Below are 27945 nucleotides of genomic sequence, written 5' to 3'. Positions count from 1 at the left end.
TGAAGGATACAGAAGAATTTATTGAAAGCACAAGTACAGACTGGGCACCAACTGCTTCTACAATCTCAACAGGAAATAATGGAGCTACAGAAAGGTACAAAGGTTGTTATAAAATAGTTTTAATTTCATTTCTTTTTGCATTACAAACATTCTTTGAAAGAGGCAATGGAATTCTGATGGTATGTACGCTTCCCCTCCCCACCCACCTTCCACAATACTGAACCTGGAATTGCTGTTATCAAAATATACAATACATCTGGTCACCATAAAAAACTGGGTTTTGCTGCCCCTCATGTCTTACAACAGGTATAAAAAAATTATAAATATGTACACCCTTAGTTACTCACATTCTTTACATGCAAACACAGGATCCGAAGGGAGCACCCGCTGTGCTGGGGGCCTGGTTACCCCAAATCCATCTGCAATTTGCACAGGACATCCAGAATGTCCCAGCCAGGGCATAGCCCTGGGAGCCTCCCCAGTGCTGGGGAGGGTGATGGGGGGCACTGACCAGTTACCCCAGTGCCACTGGGCTGGGTGGGCTGGATCCCCTGTGGGAGGAGGGGATGTTTTAGTAGGGAGGGGACAAGCCAACAGCGACAGAGACTCCCCAGCTGTGCCCTCCTGCAGGATGTGTGAAGGGCCTCAAGGAGCTTTGCAGGGGCGGATCCCTGGCTCCAGCACAGCTCACCCAGATTTAGAGGTACCCAAAAGCAGTTGGGGTGATGCTGTCACCAGGGGTCTTGCCCTCCTCGGGGGTACCCAGCACACCACAGCCCCAGCTGGAGGCTCACTCGGACCTCACACGCTTCTCCAGCATAATTCATATCCTTGAGAGTCCAGGGAGGAACTACAGAAAATTAAGACTTTTCCGAACACTCAGTGCTAGGCAAGTCAAGAGCTCCCACACCAAGCAAGGAAATCAGAACTTGCAACACTAAGACAATTAAAAAACAAACTTTGGTCCACAATTTGCAGAAAAACCCTGAAAAAAAGTACAAGATTCTTGTTATTTTGCATCCGAACAGGTTGCAGGTTAGAGGGAAATGTAAGGCAACATCGGATCACACGGAATAGAAGGCAGAATGGCCCGGGAAAGAGTTGTAAGCCAGAAAAAAATAATAAAAATGGTTGTATCATTGGGAAAAACTGATCTGCTGCATTCTACTTTTAATAAATTCCCTTCCTAGAACAACATCTGGGCTTATAGGTTCAAAAGGTAAAAAAATCTTTAGCCTGGGTCCTTTTCCTTCCATTCCCGAGCTGTTTGTGCTCATTCTCTCTCACCCTCGGCTCTGCTCATCCTCAGCCACGACCTCAGCCTGGAAACTACTCCTGCCCTACAGCTTCAATTACAAAACAAAGAAAATAAAGTACAGTATACACGGGTAATACCACAAAGGAGTAAATTTAGATTACGTTTATACCATCTTATCATTCTATAAAAGGTACTTAAAACTATTTCTTTTGCATATAAAGAGATTAGAATATTTGGTCAACTGGAAATATTGCTAGGCACAGAGGACAGCAACGGCATCAAAGTATAATACAAGGATTCAAACAAAAGCTCAAATGCTGAAGACATGCTCTAAGAACGATGGCGGAGCTACAGCAGCCTCGTTAATCTCCAATTAGGGGCACAAAGGTACCTCTTGCAGGCACCTTTCTAATTGTGGGGTATCCAAGGATTCTCCAAATCCTAGCCAAGCATTAAGGTATATACACACACAATTTTGACAAACTCTGATTCATTTTCACAAGTGTCCCACAGCGGTTCCTCTGTCCCTCGCCAATGCTCTGTGAGGGCAGAGCCTGCGGGCTTGCTCCTGACACTGGAATGTGATTTGGCCTTGGGAACGCTCCCCCACCCAGATCTTTGCACAGCCACAAAGGCTCTCAGGTAACTCCCACCTGAGTTTGCAGGTGGCAATGACCCACGAGCAGACTGGGAAGCGGCACGGGGCACACGTGGAGATTGAGACACACGCAGGGCAGCGGGGAATGACTGCCCCGAGTCACAGCCCAGAATTTCCTTTATCCACTTTGCCAGCTCCCCCGACTGATCGTCAGCCAGAGCCGCTCCCCCCCTCAGCTCTGCCCATCCCCTCCCTGCAGCTCAGATGTTTTCCCCAAAGAAGTAGAAGGTTTAAGGCACAGGACAGCAGGTGCACAGGTAAGGTGGGATCAACGCAACTGAGTGTTGTGCTGGGCAGGTTGGGAGCTCCTGGTCACCACAATCCTGACTCCAAGGCGCTACAGTGAATTCACACAGTGGTTTTAGGTCTTTCAAGGCATGAATGGGTAAGGAACTTAAAAAAGGCATCAATGTGAAACCTGATAAAACTTGTTGGGATCTGCTTTTTGGGGGAGGAGGAGCAGGAGGGGAGGGGAATTTCCCAGAGCAGGTTCCACAGTGTAAACTTGAACTTGTGATTTTTATTGGAACAGTCAAGATTGTTACCCATCACCGCAAGGTTAGCAAGAGGAATTAATTTTCTTTTTTTTTTTTTAAAAACCGGTAAACTGATTTCTCTTTAAAAAAATAAAATCTCTGGTCTTTTAAGGTCACTTCAGCTGCATTCTTAAAGTGGCTTTTTTTTTTTTTTCTGGAATGATGGAAGTTGAAACCCTGGTGTCCAGCCTTTTAAGGTCAAGGCTGAACCCCAGAGGTTTTAAGTCAAGTCCATTTTTACTCAGGCCTTCCCAAGCTCTAAATGGTGGACTTGGAGAAGGACACACGCAGGTGATGGTTCTCCCCCAGGTCATGATTGTGGAGGTCAATGAGGGACTGAATGGCTTCTTCCACAGAGCCCATCTGGATCAGAGCCATTTTACGGTCCTTCCTGACAAGACACAAGTTTCAGGCATGTTCAGTTCCATTGCAGGACTTCCTGCAACTTGATCCAAGTTCTCCCATCCAGCAGAGAATTAACCCCCCAGGTACCTGCAGCACACTCACTCTTTAGAGGAATATCTCTGTGGCAAGCACATGCAGCCCTACTGCTCACTCAGTGCTCAACCCAAGAATTCTTTATTCCAGAGTCAAACACAGTCAGTAAGGATTCTGCTCACCTTTGAGCCTTTGACTGGAACCAACTACTTCCACCCTTCCCATATGGAAAGCCCAGAGTAAGGTGAGGACATAACACAAAACACTTACTGGAAGAATTTGAATCCTTTGACCATCCCACCATTGCTTGAAAATAACAACTTAAGGTCTTCTTCAGTTACTGAAGGTCTGAAACAAAAAGTTTTCCCAGTCAAACAGACATTGATAGACCAAGGTAATCTCAAAAAACTGATTCTCATCAGAGACTTTTCTAAATTCCCTACCAGCAGCCTCTTGGCACGACCAGACAATTGGAACAGGGTGCTGGGTGAGCTCTCCTGCCATCAGCACAGAGCTGCCGCTCACACCAAGGCTGCAAACACCTCAATACACAGCCAAACAGGAACTCTCCCAGCGGATACTTACGGAATATTGGACAGATGAAGAGTGGCAGAAGGGGGAAAGATGTTTTGGAAATTTTTGGAGCCTGGTTTCTTGAAACGATGTAGAGGGGAAGTCCCAAAGTCCTTGGTCAGGCCGTGGTCCTCCTGGTTCTCACGGGGCATCTGCACTGTCTGGTGCTTGGACAGCGTGATACGGATCGGCTTCCCGTGGAGCTTCTGCCCATTCAAGTGGCTCATGGCTGCAAGGGGAGGACAGACCTGACTGCAGGGTACTTCAGTTTTGTCCAGACATGAATTCAAGGCCAGAATTTCACTGCCCTCGCAGACACCACACCCTGTGGGGTCCCTCTGCCTCACTGCGTTCTTTGCCTACTTCCCTGTCGCATCCACGAGCCACCCCAGCCCCAGAGCTGCCCCACAGTCACAACCCACGAGGCATGGATACATTTAGGTCTTCTGCTGGAAGAGAATAAAGTGCCGATATTAAAGTATTAACTACCTGCTTTGTCCCTAACTGCCCGAAGTCTGACCCTGCCAAGCTTACCAAGCTGGGCCTGATTCCCATCAGCCATCTGAACCAGGGCATTATCTTTCTTTTTAAATAAAATCTTCACCCTCTGCACATCGCCATAGACTCCTTCAAAGAGGGAGGAAACAAGAACAGTCTTAGGTAAGGAAACAAAGTCTAATTCAGCTTAACATCAGTTAATCAATCCAACAGCAAAAACATCCATTCCCAACCAGAACTGATCTCATTCCAACCATGGCTACATATTCTGCTCTAATTAATGGAATTCTTATATAGCAGAATAATAATGGAACAATACATTAAAGAAAAGACATTGGGTTTCAGCAAAAAGCCAAAATCTTACTGCCAGAAGACTGGACAATTTCGCATGCTCTCACAATTTAAAACTCTTATCAAAGACATGCAAAGCAATAACCCATGCAGAACTGAACCAAAACCAAAGGCAAACTAAATTAAACAGCAAACTAAATAAACAATGTAAAACCAAAATTATGCATCCAAAAAAAAAAAAAAAAAGAAAAAATAAGAAAAAAAAAAAGAAAAAAAAAAGAAAAAAAAAAGGCAAACTGCAAACTGTACATTTCTGAAGTATCAAAAAGTAATCTCAAATAAATGAAAAACAAGGTAATAAAAAGTGTGAATAATAACATACCGAAAAGAATAAAGAGGCATTGGGGTGTAACTCTCTTTAGAGAACAGCAGAGCAAGGCAGCGGAGGGACAGGGAAGAGGTAAGGAATCGAAGGGGAGAGCGAGGTTGCACAAATCGTCCACAACGAGGAAGGGCAGAGTCCCCGCAGGAAATGGCGAAATTGGTTGATGGATGATGAAGTTTTCAAGATGGTTAATATTGAAGGGCAGGTTGGTTTCCGAAGAGCAGGGTTTGTTTTATTTTTTTTTTTTTTTTTTGGAAGGGGAATGTTTTTATTTTTTTGTTTCAAGCAACAACAGGAAGCAGAAGTACCGTGCAGTCAGTTGGCAAAGAAATTCCGGATCGGGGGAAGAAAAAAAATTCAGGGATGGGGAGAAAAGAAAAAAGTAGCAAAAAACACAGGTCAGTAAATACATAAGGAATATGTAGTGTTCCATCAGTCAGATTTATAGAATTCTACATACAATAACTTGCTTACAGAAACAGTTAATAAGTTTTACCTAGTGGAACACAATGATAAAGAAAAGGCATTTTTACTTCAGATATACAAAGGAGTAAGAGACAGTATCCCCCCAGAGTGACTTTTGCAGGCTGCAATTAACCAATTCAATTACAGTGGCATTCCCTAAAATTTGACTAAAAATATTTTCTCTGCTTACAATTAATGACTTCATAGACCAAGTCACAAACAGCTTCATTTGCTGCTTTGGGGTCAGGAACTGCAGGAAGCAATCCATGCCATAATACTTGGCTGGAAAGAAACAAGGAACATATGCCTTGGATACCAACCACTGCTTTAAACGAACAGATCATATGGATGAGCAGCTGTACTGCCACAAGTTCTACTCCAAGGTCTACTGGAAGCACTCAGATAAAGGAGCTGGTACCTCGTTTGTAGAGGACTGTTCCCCTCCTGCTCCATGGCCTGACCTTGCCATGCAGAAAACCAAAGTACTGGGTCACCACATGCTGAGATGTGTGGACTGCTCCCACTCTCGCAGAAGAAAAAATGGAGCCATTTCAGCTCCCACGCTTCCCCCTCAGGAAAACCCCATGGCAGAGCAGTCAATCCAGGCAATACTGTCTCTTTACTAACTGGTTGTGGCACAGGTAAGTTTCTACAACACTGATTATACAGGCAGTGGAAAAAGTTTCATGTCTGTTAGTTCACAGCTTCAGTCCAAGTCCCAAAGTCTCTCTAGCCCAAAGACAAGCTGGATGGAGAGTGAAGAGCTCCTCAAAAAAAACCCCACAGGACATGAAATAACTGCTTGCTCCTGCCTAAACAGAGCTGTGAGAAATCTGAGAGGTGCAGCACAGCCCCTAGTCCTGGCACTGCCATCCAGGCACCCAACAGCATCCTGGGACCACACCTGGAAGCATCACACTGGTCAGGAATAATGATGCCTGCGATTATCAGAACTTATGGTGGAACAAGCCAGAGATGAGAGACCCTGGAATGGCAGAGCAGTTTCCAGGCAGCACGAGCAGCAAATCCCAAAACTGTTCCACAGCCCCTGTTGTTATTTCATGCCCTGGAGAGAACAGCAATGACAGGTAAGAGCAGTCTGAAACATATTCCAATTGGTGGATCTCTTTAACAGTTAAACATTTTGATCATTCATCCCATCCAGGCTTCCCCTTTGATCCAAAGAGGTTTTGTGGTGACTCTGCCATCACTGGTAAGTTTTACAGCTTTGCAAAGTGCTATTAACGTGTGTGCACAGTCCCACCAGTTACAGCTCCTCAGCAGAGCCTCATCACTCTGCTGAACACCAGAGGTTCTACACTTCCAATCCAACCAGATCCAGGGGCTGACTGAAGGAAAATCCAAGCCCCCCATATCCAATTCCCTTATGGTGCTGTCTTTCATTAAGCAAGGTTTTTGTTCAAATATTACTTGCTTTATTTTTAGAGAAATCCAAATATTTAAATTCACTCAGTAAAGTAGAATTGAAAATGTAAACTGTGAGCTGTTAAGGGGTTTAGCTAAGGAAAAACTTCCAGGAATCCTGGAAGGGGGAAATGTGCAAGCACATGGCAGAGGAAATACTGCACAGGTACAAGGTCAAGCTAGCAGGGATCCAGACACTACACAGAAAGAGCAAAGGTCAGCATGAAGCCTCTCTGTAGTTCTGAATTAATGCATTAAAAACTACAACATGCCAAGGAAAAGGAATGGACATGGCTGTTCTGTGACCCAAATGACACTATTCCATGGGAATGGTGGGGAGAACTCCACACAGAAGAGGGATGAAGGGACAGGCATCGTAGTCTCTGGGGGACAAGAGCAGGCAGGCAGCATCCTTGGCTTTGAACCAAGGAAGAGCAATTTCAATCTGAGATGGACTTTCCCATTTCCCTTCAGCAACTAGAGTACTGCTCTGCCCTGCACCTGGGGCTGTCAGAGCACAGCAGCGGCTGCTCTAGCAGTGCCGCTTCCTTTGGATACAGCAGGATTTCACTTTCAATGAATTTCAGCCCAATCTGTGTTCAGAAAGTGAAAGCAGAGATAACAGGAAGGAGGAAAAAAAAAATAAAGTTAGGACTGCACTAACCTCTGGGATCAGATTGCTAACCAGCAGCACGGAGTGCCCTGTCCCGGACAGGCCGGGAATGGCAATCCGTCCTGCTGCAGCCGCCGCAGCTGCTGCTGGAATAGCCAAAGGAGCTAGTGCTCCAGGAACACTTGGAACTGTCAGGCCTGGAAATTAAAGAATATTAACCAGTAAAGAATTAACAGCATGTACTCTAGTGTATTTGCTGCACCAGAAGGGAGAACAGCACACTCTCTGAACCATGCAAGTCATCATTCCCAACAGTGCCCATATAATCCTAAGGGCAACAGGAGCCTCCACTTCTGGTGCTGCAGGAAATGTTCTGGTTTCTAACAGGATTTGCTCTTGCAGTGCCTGGTGCTGAGCAGGTGCCTCAGCACTCTGGTGCATGTTTTGCAAGCAGCGGATGAGCACAAAGCCTCAGCTCTGCTGTGCAGGGCAGGTGTTACACATGGGGCATGGGGAGGGTCTGTCCAACCAGGGCATGCACAATGTGCTCTCACCATACATGCAACCACCAGGTACCCTGTGCCACCATCACCCAGCTCTCCTGAGTGGGAACCACTGCAGCTGAATTTACAGGCATTCCTAGACAGCTCCCAGGACCAGCTGGCACCTCCTGTACTGGCCCTTCAAGGGCAAGAGCTTTAGAGCTCAAGAAACAACTGCTAGTGGTCAATTCCATGGATTACTCCCCAAAGCAGCTTGTTTCCTCAGCAGGGCTGGAAGTTACCAAAAACAGCAACGCCTCAACAGCCCACTCTTGTGCTTGCTTGTCATAAGCAAGGAAATTCCATCATGTTCCCAGAAAGTCAACATGGCTTGGAATGCTGAGAACCCCAGCAAGGCTTGTTCAGGCTGGCACTCCTGCAAGCACGTTCAGCACCTCCAGTTTTCAGACTCGGCTGCTTCTGGAAGCAGCAATGATCTGTTACCTACAGCATGAGCTGTGAACTTCAAAGTGCAACTGTCCCAGCACATGGAATCAGTGTCATGATTAAATGTCAGCTTTCTCAAAATATTTAAGAAAAAAATTGACAGATGTGTTGCTTCTGACCACATTTACAGCTGTCAAATATAGGTCCCAATCTCTTTAATGACAAGATGAAATTCAAAGTACAAGAACTTGTATCTCCTCACAATCTCCCCATATTATTTCAGTCTGCCTTTATTGTCTCTCCCATCCTGCTTTATGTACTTTCTTCCCTTCAAAAGGGCAATGCCTAGAGGTGCTGCAGCTGCACACAGCATTCCTAGCTGAGATGATGTACTTGATCACCAGTCCCTTCCGTGTCCAAACGCCAGCATTTAGAATTTACATGGCTAACCCAAACAAAAACATCAATACTTTGCTTTAAAACATGAAGATGCTTCAGCAACAGAAAACCTATATAAAATTTCAATGTACAAACTACAGTACCTGTAGCCTGAGGAATGGCAAAAGTAGGAGGAAAGCCAGCTCCAGCATACGGAGGAGAGATTATTCCTGGGGCACCTGGGAAAAACATACAATATAAAAAGATGCTCAGTAGCAGGAAAACTCTAAACTTCACAGAACTACATCATATTCTGAATTGGAAGAGACCTACAAGGATTATCAAGTCCAGTTCCTGGCCCTACACAGGACAGACCCAACAATCTCATCGTGTGCCCTGGAGTGTTGTTCAAATGCTTCTCCAACTCTATCAGTGACCACTGCTCTGGGAAGCCTGTTCAGTGCCCAGCCACCCCTCCGAGTGAAGAACATCTTCCTAATATCTAACCTAAACCTCCCTAAACTTAGCTAAAATGTCTTGATCTGTCCTTCAACAGAAGCATTTAGTTGAAAGCAAAACCCTAAAATACAATCAGCAATTCAAAAATACCTCTCAAGTAACAATGGACTTGCAGAGATCACCAAAACAACTCCTGGGCAAACACCAGGTGGCACCAGAGGCAGTGACCACTGGGACTAACACAGGATTTGGCACTAATCTGATCCTCAGTGATCCCCAAACGTTCTGCCTTAGTTACACTCTATTCTAAAATTTTGACCAATTACACCCCTCCCCTTCTCCTGACTCACTGTCCTGAACAACGGTGTTTGAGACTGCCAAAAACCAAGGGTATAAGCAAAAGTCATATTAAATATTAAACTACAAAGCACGACAATTGGCAAGATTCTTCGGCAGGATTCACTCTACTTACAAAGAACAGCTAAGGCACAACAAGGGAAAGCAAGCAACAACAAAACCAAACAAAATCCAGGCAAAATCAAAACAGAAATGAAATGAAGTCTACCTAGGTATGTGTGTGTGTAAAAAAGGATGAAAAGGAATGTGGCCTAAACTTAACAGCACTTTTAACTTGACTTACACCTAAATTTAGAGCTTAACCATAACAATGTAACAGAGAAACAGCAGTTAACAGCATTTGGCCTAAATTTTAACTATAACTTGACCTAACTTCCAGATTTGCTATAGCATATATGCAAAGGGTGTGCACGCAGACAGAAACCATCAGTGCAAGATAAGAGACCTTTGGAAAAATGTCCCTCAGAAAGAGCTGAGCCCAGGTGGTGTTGGCAAGGACAAGGCCTAACAAGCACTTCTCAGAGCACAGTGCAGAATGATAAGAAGCAGGGGGGAGAGCAGGTGGGGGGTGTTCACCATCACACACACACACACACACCAGTTGGCTTTGTCCTGCTCCCACTTCTTGAACGCTCACCAAAAGCAGCTGCCACAGTCTGGTCCAGAGTGGGCTGGCTGTCCCCAGAGGGCAGGTCTGGGCGGGTGAAGTCTCTGCTCTTCTCATTATTGTACTTTACATTGAGACTTGTGAGCTTGGAGAAGTCGATGCGCAGCGTGCAGCAGGCGTTGTAGATGTTCTGTCCATCCAGAGACTGCGAGGAAACAAAACCAGTCCTCACCCAAATGCATTCAGACCAAGCTCACAGCAATTCCTCTCTGGAGAGAGAAGGTGTTAGGACAGCCCATGGCTCCACCTGAGAACAGGTAGCTCATGTAGAGACACCTCTGGCAGCCTCCAAGTCGCATATGGGAGCAATTCCCTCCCACTCATGCTCTGTCCTTGGGTTAATGCTGGTGTCAGCCCACCCAGATGCCCACCCTGAGCTTGGATTAAACAAAGCAAACCCAAGTCAGAGTAATCCAGGTATGCAGCACTCACCAGTTTGGCATGCTGAGAACTCATGGGGTCAGCATATTGCAACAGGGCCTGAAACTGGTGGTTCTTCGTGAATGTGATGATTTTCAAGACTGTACCAAATTTGGAAAAGATCTGCAAGATATTTGTGTATCTCATTATCACATTTCCAGTAAGACAATTTCATATTGATCTCTTATTACAAGCAGCAACAAAAGTCATCTCTTCAGCCTGTCATCTTCCAACTGCAGCATTGAAGGTTTTAAACCATGCTGTGGGCATTGCTTGACTGGCATCACGGCATCAGTCTAGAACACACCAGTGACTGAACTGCCCCCTAAGCACAGTTTGTTTATTCTGGGTTATTAAACAGGAATATTCACTAACACCTTCATGAACTTGACCTCCTCCAGGAATTTCAGGAATTCTTAAACGCAGCCAAGCTTGCATTTTAAACATGAAGATAACAATAAGCAATCACAGTAGACAGAAGCAACATTCCAAAATGGCCACTGCCTAAATAGCTCTTGGACACTATACTTGTTTCTCAGGCCCTAGCACAAAGATGAGGAGCAGCTACTTTTGCTAAAATCTAAAGATAACCTGAAGAACTGCAATTGATCCAATAAAGTGGACCTGGACTCAAACATCTGGAAATTAAAATCATGCAAGAGTGGGGGACCAAAACTAGCAGCATCTCCTGCAGGTGTATGGTCTCCAGAGCAGTCTGATAGTTCTGTTCAGAACTTGCATTGCACAAACACAAACCACAGACTTTGCAACCACAGCAACACACAAATTGCTGCTGCCCCTTCCCTCAGGACAATCTTCAAGCAGTTGCGACAAAGCATTTTACCTGGTGCAGAACATCTAGAGTGACAGGGTAGAAGAGATTCTCCACAATGATCCTCAGGACAGGGCTCTGGCCAGCCATCGCCATCCCTGCATCGACGGCCGCAGCCGTGGCGGCCAGCGCCACTGCCCCGGCCTGCACCTGGGTCACAGCTTGCAGAGCTGCTTGGGCACGCTGCAGGACCAAAAAAAGCTGTTAGACCCACACTTCTGCTTCCAAAAAACACACAGTCAGCTCTCCTTGAGCTCCCTCTCTGCAAACAGCCTGCTGGACTCGGCAGTGAGCAGAACAGCCACGTGCTGCTACGAGGGCAGGGGCACATTTGAGACAGGGTCAATAAAGACCACCCTAACCAGTAAGGGCAAGGCAAAAATACAAATAAATCAACCATGCAGTAACTATGCTATGGCAAAACCTTGCTCAGCATAAACTGATGCAGTAAAATTATCTCATTGTTTAGAAAAAGGGAAAAACAGGGTTCTTCTGAATCCATCTCCAGAATCCTAGACAAGCTGACAAGACTGAAGTACATTCGCCACAGGGACACAGAAGTGAGAAGTGCCTGGGGGCTCTGCAGAGCCCCCTAACACACAGAACACCCATGCTCCAGCTGTGAGAGGCACCCAACAGCAGCATTCCATCTGCACAGCACTGGGTGCTCTGATCCTGATCGGAGTCAGCTCGTAAAGTGAGAGTAGACAAAGTGGATGTACTGGCAACCACCCCTGACAAAGAGCCACAACACTTGAACTTCTTTCCAGTGTTCCTGTCCTAAAAGGTTGCCAAGAGGCTGAACTGAAACTAGGAACTCTTTCCCCCCTGCAGAACGTGCGGTGCAGAGACCCTTAAGGGCTCAAGAGCCTTGAGACCTGCTGGGTTTCAGGTGCTGTCACATCAAAGCTGCACCTACCAGCACCAGGCTGTGCTCTACCACAGATGAGTTCAGCCCCTTCAGGGCTGCACTTGTTAGAAATCTTTTAAGCATTAGAAACAAACATCCTAAAGCACCAGGTGCTACTCAAGTCCACGGATCTCAAGCCAGCAGCAGAGATCTGGCTGTGTGTCCCCCCTCCCTGGGATGACAATGCAGAGAACAAACTGACTGCTTGGTTTGGAGAGTTGTCTGTCTTCAGCTCCTTGTGGTTGGAGAACTGGATGTAGATGGGCTGGCTCCGGAGCACCGGAGTGACTGTGGTGTAGTAGTTCACCATGGTGTTGGCTGTCTCCTCTGTGTTCATCTCTATGAAAGCCTGGGAAGTGAAACCCAACACGGACACGTCACACCAGGACAGCACCAGGTCACCCCAAACCTCCGGCAGAGCCGTAACGGGACTGAGTTTTCACAACTGCATTTACTCATGTGGTTTTGCACACAGAACTGTTTAAAATCAAATATATATCAGATATATATACTGTAAGTAGAACAAATCAGGATCTTCCCTGAGTGATTGAATGCAATGCTTCAATCTCACCCTAAGATCTCCACGCTATGTGTACTTAGATGTGTCTGCAAGAACACAAAAACAGAGCAACAATTCAGACTCTTCACTTCTTTCTAGGGCACGAAGACCCCTCACTGCTCCACACCCTCAGGGGCTTCTCTTCCTCAGAAGAGAAACATAAGGGATTGTAGCAAGCCACTGCAGTAAGCACTTGCATATAATCACACCACGCAATATATCAGAGGTACTTTTTCATAATTAAGATTAAAGACATTATTTTAAGCAATGATTAAAGTTGGCTTGCTTTTTTACTCCTTAATTTGCAAGACAATTTTAGTTACCAAATTAGTGCACACCTCCTGCATTACCCAAGAGTATTTCAGCCATACCCAGCTCATTTACTAGATCTGCAAAGGTGGCCTCAATATGCCACGTTACACAGTGGTAACTCAGCTGTCAGGCAAGCCTGAGTGAAAAAGGCCAACTCACGGCACTGCTGTTCAAATAATCCCTGGCCTGCAATTTCCAAACCAGGCCTAACGCTAATTACAAGTGACAACCTGTAATTATGGACTCAGCTTCTTCTGCAGCCTGAAAATGGTATTTTCTACAGCTCATGGGATCATCACAGAAAAGTAAAATAAGAATATGCAGAAGTCATTGACTCGCTACACACGGCAGTTGTTTAAACAACTTGGAGCTGGTTTCCTGATGACAAACTTATTGAGCCCTTAACACAATCCATGCTTTCAGCTATGGAGACAATACCTGGTTTTTTCCTTTCAACATCAGAAGATTGGTGACCTTGCCAAAGGGTAAGCCCAAAGAAATGACCTCTGCCTCCGTGACGTCACTGGGGAGCTTGCGGACGTGGATTACTCGGGATGGGACCCCAGCACTTCTGTTATCACCTTTGAACTTTTTGCTGTCGTTTCCATTAGCTGTAAGAAGCAAGAGTTACTACTGATGAAAGGGGTCTGGAAGAAGAAGCACACATTTCCTACTGCTGACACACAGACTGCACCCCAGTCAGTTACTGCACTATTACAGAGAAATTCCATAGTCTAAGTTAACTTGAGTCTGAAGACACATGGTTTTACTCTTTTTTTCCCCCCAAATTACATGATGGCAGTGACACAGCCAAATGCCACTGGAATGGAATCAATTCTCCAGTGGGCATTTCCTAGTTTGTGTAAAGCACACACTTACAGACCCATATTTTTAGTGCAGGTCTGAGCCACTAACCCCAGATTGGTGCTTTATTCCTTTCCACCTGGCCTAGTGTTGTTGGCAGACATTTATTATGATTATTCTGCACCGTCCCACTAAAGGCCTAGTAAGTACTAAAAATGAAGAGATTTTAAAATTACAACTAAGAAGGAAAATCCAGGCCTCCTCGCAGTACTTATAAATTGCTGTGCTTGTTTCCATGCAATATTACCTGCAGAAGGAGAGTTGCTGCTCATGATAAAGGGTCCGTTAGTAGTAACGCAAGGAGAGAAAAGCTCCTCAGCTGCCCGCTGGAAGAGAAGAGACGACAGGTAAATGGACAGCATTTTACTCAATTCTATCCAGGCACTCCTAAAGCAGAACAACTGAGAAAGCTGCAGAGGAACAAGTGTAAACTTGAACACAAGTGTAAGTGAAAACATACTGACAGTGGGCAGTGAAGCTCACCTCCATGAATTAAATATCAGTCAGATCCAGTTTGGTAATGGAGCAGCACTGTCCAGTATCTCTTTTCAGCTCAGCATTAGGGATCTCAGGGCTGGAGTGCTGCTGAGTTGTGTGAAGCCACTACACGCAGCACTGTGCACCAACAGGCACCTTCTCCTGTCATATGTGGCAAAACAGGTTTCTGACTACTCCCATCCCACAGAATTTTCACTCCAAAGCTGCCAAAACTGTTTGGGAATGACTTGGCAGTTATGAATCAAAGCCGTACATTTCGTGCCCCATTCCTGGAAGTGTTCATGCCCAGGTTGGACAGGGCTTGGAGCACCCTGATCTGGTCAAAGGTATTTTCAGTTACAGCATTCCCTCTGAAGCCACCTAAACCACCTCAACTGACCAGGACCGCTGTAACTCAAGTAGTAGGTACAAAAAACACTACTAAGACAAAAGCAAACATGCCTGTGAATGACTTCTTAGCACAATCTATACTTGCATACACATCTTACAATCAGCATAGCTTAATTTCAAGTAAATTACATGGAAGACTTCATATTCCATTGTGAACTGTGAGCAAACACGATACCACAGATCTACCCCACAAGAGCACTCTCTCATCTTTTTTACACTACTTTTCCACAGAGGCAGCACACTAAAAAAGGCTTTCATCAATAGAAAAAAGCTCAGAGCTCATCCCTGCCTTGGCAGCTCCCACCCACCTCAATGGAAACATATCCCGCTCCACACCATGGCACCAGAAACCCTTATCTTCCACACGCCCTGTATCTGGTGGCACCTGCAGAAACAGGAGCCGTGCAACAACAAAAGCTCCGTGCACTCCCCCAGCAGACAGGCTGGGAAAGTAGGTCACTGAGAGCCCCAGAACACCCAGCTACAGACACACGGTTTATGTTTCTTTCTTTACCCCTCAAATCTTGAATTTCTCGTTTGACTACTCACTGCCAGCTCTTCAAAGAGGCTTCAAGGACTTTGATGTCCCGAAGATGAGAACTGGGCCAGGTTCCAAACCACGGTTCACGAGCTGCTGCTGGTCACCTGCAAGCGCTGACCAGCTCCCACCAAGGCTGTGGCCTCAGCCTCCTCCTCCTCCTCACACGGCACAGTCATTAGGATTGGGCCTTTTAACAGCTGTTCTAATTAGCACTTCGATTCCTGAGTGCAGCAAGAGGCAAGCTGGGCTGGGAGGCTATTAGACTGTGATCCCATCCTTTGATGACTCAAATTAAGGCATAATTCCAAGGCTAGGAAAAGCCCTCCAGTTTGCTGTTAGAACACTCCTGTGCCTGCATTGCTGCTGCCACTCCAGGTATGGCTTTCTGTGCCATGGCCTGGGATACACTTGGCAGCTACTGACAAGAACCACTCACCAGAGCACAGCCCTACCCACATAATCAGGCACTCCTGGCTTCATGAAAGCCTTTGCATCAGGCTTTAACGGGACTTGAATGTTTTAAAACATCTTAAATATTAACTTGCAAAATTCTGCATATCCAGAACTTCAGCTCTTCCAGTACAAATTGGTGTGTCTGTGCCACCATAGTGGGCAGCTCCTGCAATCCATCATGGAAACGCTGGGAGAATGAGCCATGTATTTGGCTCTCATGGAGGCAACACTAGGAAACTATAAATTGGAAAAACAAGCATATATACCATTATGGAAAGAATTTAGCTTTTCTATTGGTTTGTTTAAAATAAGCATTTTCTTGCATATTTGAGAACTTCCTTGCAGGCAGGGATGACAGCGATGTCACTGCAGCCAGGCTCCACACATCCATGTTTCTTTAAGGAGAGTAATTTCTAATCCACTCCCCTCTTATCTTGGAGACAGCCTGTGCTGCCCACTTTGACCAGAGCCGGGAGGCAGAGGGGGGATGATTGTTCAACATCAAAAGCAGCAGCAGTCAATTTGTAAGCTTCTCAGCTGGGAGTACATGCAAACGAGCAGGAAAGACTGCCATGGTTGGAAAAGGGCAGTTATTCCTAAGTCTTTTCTCTACACAAGGATGTTTACAGACAGTACACGCAGTACTGTGCAGTCACACCAAAGTCATTCCCCACCTCGCCCAGGGCAGGAGTGGCTGCTGAAGCGGGAGAGAAGCAGCCCCAGTGCCCCAAGGAACCCCAGTGGTGACCCTGTGCTGGCTGCACAGGCCAGTCCCCCAGTTTCTAGGGGAAATTCTCAGTTTCTACGACTCCAACACCCAGCACAAGGAGGCTGCACGAACCATGGCTTTTCATCTGCATGTGTTCTTCCTCCGTTCACGTTGGTGCTGATATCGGATAACCACAGGAAATAGCTGTTTTTTTGGAACGGCCAAACTTGAGGCAAACTGAAACCCAGTTCTCTAAGACCATGCCCACAGTAATGAGCCCTCAGAACCCTCCACCAGCTCTCTGCTCTTACACTGCAGGGATCACTAGTCTCTTTTCAGACCCTTTTCTGTCTTTTCTTTCTGTAGATGTTAGAAACACTGAAGAGTTTAAAACCATGGTATAAATTCAAATGTTTCATACCAAGTACCCAATTCAGTAGAGGCAGAGGAACCAAAGTGAGCCTGGTTGGTTGAACAGGTTTAGAAGAATTTTGCACCAACAATGCACCCACTGGGTATTTTGAATTACACTGGGAAAGACAGTAGAAAAGTTACTGATTCTGAAGCTGTATATAATTTAATTTAGGTTCAAAATGGAATGAACCCAGCCAAGGGCTGTGAGGGTGCTCGGTGCTCACCCATATCCACCCATAGCACTGCTTCTCTCCCTGTTGCACTCTCCGAGTCGTTCAGGGAGGCCCAGCTGCACTTCAAGACACAATTCTCCAACCCCCAGTTCCCATCCCCGCTCACAGAGGCATTAATTACACTGACATTTCTGCTCAGCCATTCTTTCACAGCTGGTATTTTTATGACGAGATTACCAGAAGCCACAGTGCACTCACAGCACATCAAATTCCTCATTTGAACTAACAAATCTCCTCTTCCCGTCGACTGAAAACAACCACCACTTCTGGAGTTACACAGCCAGATCCTACCTGGGGCACGGTAGGGCTGTTTCCATCACCCAAATCCCCAGTCAGTAACACACTGGCACCAGGGAAACTCCACTGGGATGGGTTTCCATGCCAGCAGCCTCCTCTGGCCTGATGCTCCTGCCTACAGAAGGCCCCTTGCCCAAACTGTGCTAATTTAATCACACACCGTGCTCCAGGCAGCCCTGCTGCCAACAATTCTCTGATTCTCTTGTCAGACTCACGGAGAGGCAGGCTGCTGCAAGGTACAGCTTAACATTTTGTATCTCCCCCAGTTGTATTTTTGACCATGCCCCAAACTCTAAGCCTTGCCTTGCTTTGAAGTTTTAACAAGTAAAGCCTAAGAATTTTTAGTCTGTCCAGGCTTTCATAGCTTAAAAAGCAACAGCTCATCCACATACTGCCTCACTGCCAGTAAGATTTTACCTGGCTTACAATACATTGGAATGAGGCCAGAGATTGTTTCAGCTTCTATCAGCACACCTAGAAGTGCTACAGAAATTCCCAGCTGCCCTATATAATCCTTTATCTACTTAAGATCCAGCACTTATTTTAAATGGATTACAGTAAGTCAACTGCATCCTGCCTGTGCAGAAGGTGAAACAAACACAAACTAAACCATCATAAAAATATTCATTTCAAATCAAACATGATATTGACGAATTTTCAGGCAGAAAGCAAAACTAAAGCAAAGGCAAAAAGAGCACACAGGAAGGGAGGGGACAATGACTGAAAAGGCCAGAAGCCACAGGCTCGTCAAGCTCAAGATCTACAAAAAGCTGTTTGTCTCCATGGCTCACTGAGGAAACCCTACAGAACAGCAGGACTGCCTCTGGATGTGGAGCATCTTACACTGCTATGACAGCAGTACTTTGAGAGGGAAAAGGTGGATTTTGGAGGCAAGCAGGCCATCAGCTAACAGGCACTTGAAACCCTCTCTGAAAAGAAATCAAAGGAAATCTGTCCTGCAAGAAGCCAGAGCACACGGGCATCATTGCTCTTCACTTTCCCTACATTTGGAGTAATATTGTAGAGCAAATAAAAGACCACTGTAATTATTTTCAAAAAAATGACTCAGACCACTGAGCTCACAAAAACCCTCTGCTCTGATCAAAGAGGCAAGAAAATGCCTCTGAGCACAGGAGGAGCAAGTGGCTCATCAGGGGCTGGCCGAGGTCAGTCCCAGAGGGACGCAGGAATGCTCTGATCCTCCAGTTCACAGCTCAAATCTCTATGAAGAAACTATTAAGAGAAATCCAGTCTGATGACATCACCATCACACTCATGTTACATTCCAACATTTTTTGCTGAGAGATTCGAGATTCAAGAATGGAACTAAATTTAAACTACTAGGAAAGATGCCAGTTTTCCTTGCCTTCCACCAAAGACTCGTGCAGCACAGCTCACTTATGTTTCCCCTCTATTCCCCTCTCCTGCCTCCAGCACTCTTTAGTCACTTAGTGTGAAAAACATTCCAATTAGGGTCACAAACAAATCATGAGTCAACTTTTTTTGTGAAATACTTCTGAAGAATACACACACCTGCATCCCCAACAGTCTCCAGGAAGTTGGGAAGTTAAGGCCAACACAAAGCAACTTCAAGATTCCACAGTGTGACGCTACTCCGGCTTTGGTGTCACCCAGGCACTGGACACGCAGTTTTTCATTTGATCAGAACCAAAGCAGTTGGGATCAATATAGTTCACCAAATTGCTCATGGCTGATGTACCAATTCAAACACAGGAACACATATAGCAATTATCAAATTAAGTCCAACCCAGCAGTCAGCATCTTTCATGGACACAGTGGATCTGTGGCAGAGGAATCAGCCTATGTGGCAGGCAGAGGGGACACTTCTTTTCAACCCACACTCTGCTCAGCCAACATCAGTCACCTGCCACTTCAGGCTTTTAAAACTGTTACAGCCTCCCTCTCGCCTGGACAAGATTGAGGCTGATATCCCTGCAAAGCAGCCAATGGCAAGCTCCCCACTGGGATCCCCAAAGGCACACTGGGCACACACACACTCCCAGCCCCTTTGAAGCTGGGTGAGATGGCCAGAGCACGGCAGTCTCCCCCATGGTACTGCTGCAAGTGCCAGCACCATTTCTAGAGGCTGCAGACAGGCCCTGGAGTTCCTAAAAGCTGCCAGACCCTCCAGTGCTGCACCTGCTCACCCCGTGTGCTTTGGCAATGAGCTGTATCCAGAGCTCAAGCACACACCAGCCTCACAGCAAAGCCAGATCCCGAACCCATTCATCCATCAGCCCCTCCTAACTTTCTTTCTCAGTCTTTGCTACTATGGAGACACCCTTCAAAACAAACCTGCCCTTTGAGCAAATAAAAGGTGTGGCCAGTTTAAAAAGCCCAAAATTCCTAAACTCCAAGTGCTGCAGCAATGCAGTCATGCTGGCTGGTAGGGCAGCACACGCCCAGGCTTTATGATCCACCGCTCCCAAGCTGAAACTTAACTACTGGTCAACCTTGAGTTTTCAAGTCATTGCCATGGAGCAGAGAGGCCTTGGCAAAGCTCAACAGAAATCCTATCAGGGAGAAATAGCACTGGATGAGTCACCCCAGGAACACAGAACTCATGGAAGGACAGTTCTGCCCCATCTGTGAGGGGGGCAGTGGAACACACAGCTATAACAGGAACCCTCCAGGCAGCACAAATGCACCTGAACTGCAGCTGTGCAGAGGCAGTACCACAAATGGGATGGCTCAAACACTGGCCCAGCCAAGCACAGCATTTAATGTGTTATCACAGGAAGCTTGAAAGAGTTATACCAGAGCTATGGGGAATGTGTAATTAAATAGCAGCTCCTCTTCTGGCTGGTGTGAGAGGACAACAAATGTGGGACCAGCACACCTGCATTTTCCAGTCTGACAGTACCTGAAGCAGATGTCAGAGACCAGAGTCCATCCCAACAGCTTAAAATGTGCAGTTGAGTGAGTTCACTTGTATTAAATATTCTCCTTTTTTTTTAATCATCACAGACTGAAGCCAAAGCAGGCCTGAAGTTTAAATCCAGTATTTTCTAAAATCATTTTATTAACAGATGTATGACTTGAAGACTCAAGTGCATAAAGCAGCATGCAGCACTCTCAGGTGAGATGGAGCTGTTTGGCACACCCAGGTGACCTGATGCTGCCCGACAGCCACTGCCATCCGTGTCCCTTGCCACCAACATGTGGTTCCCATGTGTGCTCACGCCTGACAGGGAGGCCACAAGAGCCAGCTTGTTGCAGCCTCTAACTAAAGCCATAGGAGGGGACTGGAATTTCCTCACAACATTCTTGGCCCACTGCCTGAAGCCATAATTACTGTTCCCATGGCAAAGATCCTGGCTTCACCACAAATCGCTTCTATGCAGTCAGCCTGTATCACACTCCAGCAAAGCCTGTTTTAAAAATTAACTTCTCAAACGCCACACAACTGCACTTTTGGTTTCTGGAAGGGAAATCTTTCAGGCAGAGCTTGACTTAGCCAAGAAACTATGGGATTATTCAGCACCTAAACTATTCTGAGTCTTTTCCAACCACGGAAATGCAATTTCATTTACAGAACAGCGACGTGTCACAGTTCATCCTCTCTCTAGTCCCGCTCAGAGTGTGAAGAACAGTGATATGCAGGGAAATTAAACAAAGGGCAAGGAGACACAACAGAGTGAGACCTTGATCAGACTACTTGCAAGAGGTAACTGCAGGGTCAAAGAGCACCTCAGAGCTCAAACACCATGCCTCCATCTTAGGGCCATACTTTCTTCCTTTTCAGACAGCAGTGAAATTATGGGAAGAAGCAAGTCTTAGATCATGTGTTTCTGATCTGCAGGACATTCCAAAAAGCTGTGCATCAGGAATCCCCACACCAGAATGGCAATGAGCTTCCTAAACAAATTTACACACTTAAAACTGAGGAGCCTGGAATGGCTACTACAATTACACCTGATTAAAAACAAGACCATTGGGCAGTACAGTGCTCAGAAGAGTAAGCCACTAGAACACCTGGGGGCTTCTTAACTTAAAGAAACTAATTTTAATTAAGACATCAGAAAAATTAATAAGTGGGTGTAAATACTCTTGATACGTAAATTAAGGATGTGAGAAAATTTAAAAATATATGCCAGCAGCCTGCTTTTTAATGCAATAATCTTGAGCAAACTGAAAAAAACCTGACTTTCATCAAGTCCTCAACTTCCAAGTTAAGGTCAGCACTCACAGCACAAAGACACCACGAGGCCACTGGGAGTTTGCTGCGACACGTTGCTCAGCAGTGGTTTGAGTCACAGGCACTTTTCCTACTTGTCTGAGCCAGCTTTGGGACATTCCAATCACAGTATCAGATCATGGACAAGGTTACTGGGGACTCGGTAGCATGTCACTGAGCATGGCAAGAGCTGACAGATTTTGGGGACTGTCATGTTCCAACCCCCTAACAAATTCCTACCTTCTGTGCACATACACATCAGGAATGAGTAAATTTACACCTCATATTAAAAACAGTTTCCCAGCTCAGATCTCCAAGTGCGATTTGGTAGTTCAGCCAGGAAGTTCTCCTGAGCACGGGTGACAGAATGGACACCTCAGCCTGTGCTGGATCCCAGGAGCTGGGAAAGCTGTCTGATGTAGCTGACCCAGGCAGAGGATGGGAGCAGGAGAAGCTTCACTTTGCTCTCAGATACGCACAGTCTCCTTTTCACCTACAGAAACCCATGACACGTCATGTTACACCCAAGCACTAACGAAGGGAATTCTGTTACAAGAGCTTTGCCTGCATATTCAATGATTTACTTGAACACAATCAGATAACATGGCTACAGCCAAAATCAGTTGAAAGCTTACCTTTACCAAGATGATTCAGCTTTTCTGCTTGCTTCTGCCACCCTTTAAACTTAGATTCAACTTTCTCTAAACCTGCCTCATCTGACTTGACAAGAAACCTCATGTTCCATGCACAATTTATTTTCACCACTCCCTAACTGTCTGACCGGCACAGCCGTGGGTACGATGCTGTTCCCTGCCAAAGGTGAAGGCACTCAGAGGAGATTGCTCCCAGATCTCATCTGACTGGAACCAGGGTCTGGAATCCTCCCAGATGGGAGCACTGAGGCAGGCAATCCCACACCCCAAAACTCCAAGCTTCACTGAGGTCTGCGACTATAGTTTCAGAAGCTTCCTGGTTAAGTTTAGTTATGTAAAACCACTTTTAAAAGTTACAAATTACACATTGTTAAAAACCAGGGGACCTTAACCGACATTAACCAGTTTCCCAGCAGACGTTGTATCAAACTGTTCTAGGGATGCCTTGGTCCACCTCTCAAAATGGCTATGAACTATTAACCAACCTTATTGTCCAGGCTCAAACCTCTCCTCCTCGCATCCGATGGTAAACTGAGCTCCTTGCAGCAAGCAGCATTTCTCCCTGAACCAGACACTATCATTAATTCAAATTTGAGATGCCCGCAGGAGGAAAAGTAGGGACGACCTTTTCCCCACAGCTGTTAGAGCCCCTTCAGACCCCTAAGGCACTGCCAGGCTGTTTGTGCTTAACACAGCTCATTTTGCACTCCCAACACAAAGCTCTGCTGGCCAACAGCACTCTGTGTGATGCTCCTACACCGTTCTGTAGGGTTGCTGGTGCTCCCAGGGCAGTCCCATCTCACGGCAACACTTCCCTGACCCTTCCAAGCGGCCACTCGTGGCTCTCGGCCACTGCCTCCCTATGTTCCACTGTCACATCGACAACAGCCAACACACAAACACAGGGCTGAGTTCACTGCAGTCCTGACCCCGGAGTGACAACAGTGACCAAACCAAACCCTATCCCTTCAGCCCACTCTGTCCTGCACGTTCCAGTCCACCATTCCCAGCACCGGCGCTGAGCCCGTGAACGTGACGCCTGTTGCCACCCGTGGCTGAAAAGGAGCCTCCTGTCAGCACTTCGAGATTAGGGCTAAGGCTGCACTTTCCAAACCTAAGACTACAAGGGCAAAGGTCATATTTACTGTACTCACGGGAGATAAAAATCAGCTGCTAAACCCTCCCTTTTGTGGCAGAAGGATTTTTGACATATAACTGAGCAGGAATTCACACAAACAAAGGAAATGGAGTTCTCCAAAGGAAAAGGACCAGTTTCTTCATGGACAAGCATTGTCTAGCACACAAGTAACAAGCATGGCTTGACATTTTAGCAGGAGAAAGGGCTGTTTCTAAATGCAACAACGTTGATCATCAAAGCCTAAATGACAAGAGCCAAATGCTGAGCCATATTATAAGTTTTAAATGCACATGAAACTGAATTACCTTCTGGTTAAAACCAATTTACATGGTACCAGAAATAACCCTTTACAGCTGAAGATCTACATTTGGTGAGGCTAAAACTAGGTCAGATGCTGAGCAGTGTAAAAAGAGAGAAAAAGTGAGAAGTGCCTACCTTTGTACCAACTGTTATATCTTGGACAATGCTGTAGAAAAAAGAAAGAAAAGGATTAAAAAAGTTAGATAGGTTTGCCACAAAAATCCAGCATAGTTTACAGTAGTAAGAAAAAAGCAAGTCAAAGTGCACAGTTGTCTTTGCAGGTGAGCCAAGGACAGTTTATACAAAGAAAAAATATTAGATGGTGATGGTGGAGACCCAAGACCCAGCAGTGCCAGAAAACTGCAGCTCTCCCACTCCCTATGGCAGCACCTGCTCCTCCTGCAAGGGCATGGGGTGGGGGTGAACCCCCCCGAGCCCAGCAACGTGACCTCGACTCTGACCACACCAAGAGGAAAAGCATCACGAGTCAGCTCCGTCACCAACATCCCCTTCTGAGGTTCCTGTCCCCGACACCCACGGAGCCCCTGCCAGGCTCTCACATGGCTGAAGAAACCAACACCAGAGCTCCAGTGGACCAAGGAACAGAGCCCAGCTGTGTCACAGCAGAGCAAGAGCCAGGGCTCACAGCAGCTCTCACGCCACGCCGGCACTGCCAGAGCAGGGCCAGACCAGCAGAGTGCCCAGAGGTCCAGGCAATCCCAGCCTGGGGTACACCCTACACAGAATTCCTCTATCAACTCTACAAAAGAGCAGTTGTTAAACTCTACCTTAGACACTTAAGCCTCCTAAAATGAAGACTTTCTGATTAACTAAGATGAAAAATAGCACCAGTTGTACTTTTAAGTGATCCACACCACATCCCGTCAGCACTGAACTCTCTACACCACAACACACACCTCCTTGCAGCAATGTCCACCAATGCAGTCAGAATGGCGTGCCTACAGCATGGCACTTTGGACCCAGGTGATCTTCCAGAGCCTTAGAGCACCTCCATGTTATTGTTTCATGGGAGGGCTCCAGACAGCCTAAGAATTCAGTTATGCCCTTGCACTGATGATTGTGGTTGGTTTTGGTTTTTTTTTTTTTGTAATAAATTCCAAACCCCTGTAAAGCAGCAACACAGAACAGAGAGCAGAAACAACCCCTTTGGACTGCCACGGACACTGCCCTGCCTGGTTCAACTCTTCTCCAAGAGCTGTCTGTAATTTCAGAGCACAGGATGCAGCAGTGGCCAGCTGACTGACCTGCAGCAGCTCCACAGAGCAGAGGGACACAGAGCAGGAAGGGTAGACCTTCCTGAATCAGCAATAAGAAACCTGAAGTACTCAAGAACAACTCTACATGGTGATTTAATGCAAAGAAACTTGCATTTACTAGTTCTTGCTTGCCTCCCCTCCTACAGCAATTCATAACTTGCACCAAACTCCTGTCCGATCTTGTTAGGCCGCTCGAGTGTCCCCAGCTCCACAAACGAACCACAGCCCCAGCACGAGCCAGCTCAGCTCCTCACACTTCCTCTTCCCCCCAACCTGCCGTGTCATCACAACCCAGCGCTCTGCAGCTGGAGCCACAGCCCGGTCCAACGGCTGCTGCGGGAAGCCACGCGATAGTTCCGTGTTTTCCAGGGAAATCCTGGGAGAAGGCCGTGGCCGACACCGCTCCGCAGGCCCGGCGCTGCTCTCCCGCCGGGCAGATGGGTTGGCTGCACTCAAGGGTCAGCTCTAATGAACTAATGAAACCCATCTGCATGGAGCAGTTCAAGGAACCAGCATCCCTAAACACAGCGCACATTCCACAGCTAACACATAAACACTAATCCAGGCATTTCCAGAACCTTAAAAAAACCTAAAAAAACTACTGCCAACAAAGCACAATAAGAACAGGGAATGCCCCACATTTCCCAAACTCTCCAACTTACCCCAGAGCAGTTTCTCCCACTTCCTGTTCCTCCTGTGGGCCTCTCACACAGGAAATGTTTTACATAAAGTGCCTTAGCAGGGGATGGCATTTAGAAGTATCCAACAGGAAGAGACATTTTATTTGCCAAGAACTATCGATTCCTGGGATATTGTTGTAGCCCACTTGATAACACATCTCACAGGAAACAAGCTTCAACAGTATTTCAGAATTTTTATTCAAGAAACGTGCAACATATTTCCAGTTCACACACTCCCTCAGTAAATTATCCCAAGCTTCCTTCTCCTGTCCTGCACATCAGACTTCAGGAGGGGATTAAAACTTCTCCCAGTTCCAAAAGACGTGGCAAAAAAAGCCCTTCATAAAAATTATTTTTCCCATGGAAAAATAGGGTAATTCCTATGCAATAAGAGGAAAAATTCAGCAGCACCAGTTAAACCTCCAGGTCATTTTCCAAAGCAGGATTGCTCATACAGACTCCTCACATGTTTTAACAAAGCAACTTATTCAAAGGGGATCATTCGGGCACAGCTCAGGATCATTTTTGGGAGAAGGAGATGGGAGCAGCCTCCAGTCAGGGGCCACTTGCAGCCAACTCGGTAAGAACCTAAAACCATTTTCTGAAGCAGCTTTTGAAGTTTCAGCAGGAGACACTTTCACGGGGCAAACAGATCGGGATCTCCAAGAGATGAGGGGTAACTGAGCCTCATGCGTTACACTACAACTTTTACATTCAAACAGCTACAACTTTAACATGCACAGAACATCCACCTTCCCTGGAACTACAGCTGATAATAAACTGATTTTTGCCACTAGAATGTGTGATCTCATGTGCTGAGAATTTGTTGGGTTTGGTTGTTTTTTTGTTTTTTTTTTTTAATAGTACCATTTAAACACGACGAGCAACTGGTTAAAAGCAGCAGAGCGATCCTGGACTGCAAAAATTGTACGATAAAGGATTTTTATGGGTTTTAAGATGGAAATAACACTGAGACGCTACCTTTTCAGCGTGTAAAAAAGCCCAGACATGTGACTACGCCCAGACCAGTGTTCTGAGGCAGAAAGCGAGAAGGCACTAATTTGGGCTTCCCGTACTTACGGCTCTGGGAAAACAAACTGCTTATTCGGAGGCATTTAGAAATATTTTAACTACTGCGCGCTAGAAGAAACAAAAAACCACATCACTATAAAAAACCCCACGCCACACAGGAGAGGAGAAGCACAGAGAACTCGTTTTCGAGAGAGATCCTCTGATAAAACACACGCTTTTAGAGCGAACTCTGCCGCAGAGAGGCCCCGCCGGGCGGTGGTTAAAAGAGGAATCGACGCTGCCCAAGATAAAAGTTGCGCTCTGGAAACTCCCCGAGTCCCAGCGTGCGGAGGGAAGTTTTCTTTTCCGGAGTTGCGCGGGACAAGGGGAGCGGGGCCGGGCCCACAGCTCTACCTGCGGCGCTCAGGTGAGGCGGCGACAGAGCCCTGCCCGCCCTCCTCCCGCCTGCGAAACTCAGGCGAGCAAAAACCGGTCACAAAAGGAATCCAGCGAGAGCCCCCCCGCCCCCGCCCGCGGAAGCGCCAGACAATGGGAGGGAGCGCGGCCGTGAATCACCGCCCGCCACCCCGCCAGGTGCGCCCGCCCCGCCCGCTCCGCCCCCGCGGGGCCGCGCCCGGGCCCCCCACCCGCCCCCGCGGCGCTCCCGGACCGCCGCCCCCCGCCTGGCCCCGACGGGTCCCCGTGAGCCCCCCCAGGCCGGGAGCCCCGGAGCTCCCCTCGGCCGGGACCCCCGAGCTCTCCCCAGCCGGGACCGGCGGCGCGGAGCGCACGCGGGGCCGGCTGGCACGAGGCGGCGCACCGGGCCCGCCCCCGCCTCCCCCGCCGCCCGCGGGGAGAGGTCCGGGGAACGGGGGGGCGACCCCCACATGAGACCCCCCCGCCCGCGCCGGCGGGCCCCTCACAGGTATCGCTCCAGCCCCGGCGCGGGTCCTCAACCCGGGAGCTCCCGCACCGCAGGAGGGGCCCGGCGGCACCGCTCGCAGCCCCGGCGCGGCGCCGGGCGGGACTCACCCGTCCATTGCACACGGAGACGACCCGTCGGGAGCGGAGTGGAGGCGCCGCAATAGCGGGACGAGCTAGACCGCTCCGTGTTATAGACTCACAAAATGGCGGCGCCGCCCGGCCCGCCTCGCCCGCGCCGGTGCTCCATTGGTCGGTGGAGCTGTCACCCTGACGGGGGGCTGGGACCACCCGCCTCCCGGGGTTGGCGCCCTAGCTCCCCGCGCGAAGCCGATTGGCCGCGGACGGGATAAGGGGCGGGGCGAGCCGGCGCTGCGCGGCGCCATTCGGTAGGCGGAGGGAGGT

At 47.3% G+C, this 27945-nt stretch overlaps 1 protein-coding gene across 2 annotated transcripts; it reads right to left on the bottom strand.

The window, feature by feature from the left end:
- Positions 1-27734, bottom strand: PTBP1 (polypyrimidine tract binding protein 1). Of its 2 annotated transcripts, XM_066205846.1 has the most exons (15): positions 27652-27728; positions 23787-23817; positions 14075-14153; positions 13402-13574; positions 12295-12441; positions 11195-11365; positions 10363-10473; positions 9901-10075; positions 8612-8686; positions 7192-7337; positions 4635-4668; positions 3998-4090; positions 3476-3692; positions 3161-3238; positions 1-2843 (listed from the first exon to the last, which is right to left on the bottom strand). In XM_066205846.1, the coding sequence occupies exons 1-15, from the start codon at positions 27657-27659 to the stop codon at positions 2711-2713; spliced, it is 1671 nt and encodes a 556-aa protein (XP_066061943.1). In that variant the 5' UTR covers positions 27660-27728; the 3' UTR covers positions 1-2710. The 2 variants fall into 2 exon arrangements, with proteins under 2 accessions (XP_066061943.1, XP_066061944.1); XM_066205847.1 differs by lacking the exon at positions 23787-23817 and having other exon boundaries at positions 27652-27734.
- Positions 27735-27945: the final 211 nt, after the last annotated feature.

Source organism: Chamaea fasciata, unplaced genomic scaffold (genome assembly GCF_029207755.1).
Source record: "Chamaea fasciata isolate MVZ Bird 193981 ecotype frontalis unplaced genomic scaffold, bChaFas1.0.hap1 SCAF_28, whole genome shotgun sequence".
Classification (NCBI taxonomy): domain Eukaryota; kingdom Metazoa; phylum Chordata; class Aves; order Passeriformes; family Sylviidae; genus Chamaea; species Chamaea fasciata.
Note: the sequence above shows the minus strand (reverse complement) of the source record. Positions and strands in the feature narration are given on the sequence as shown.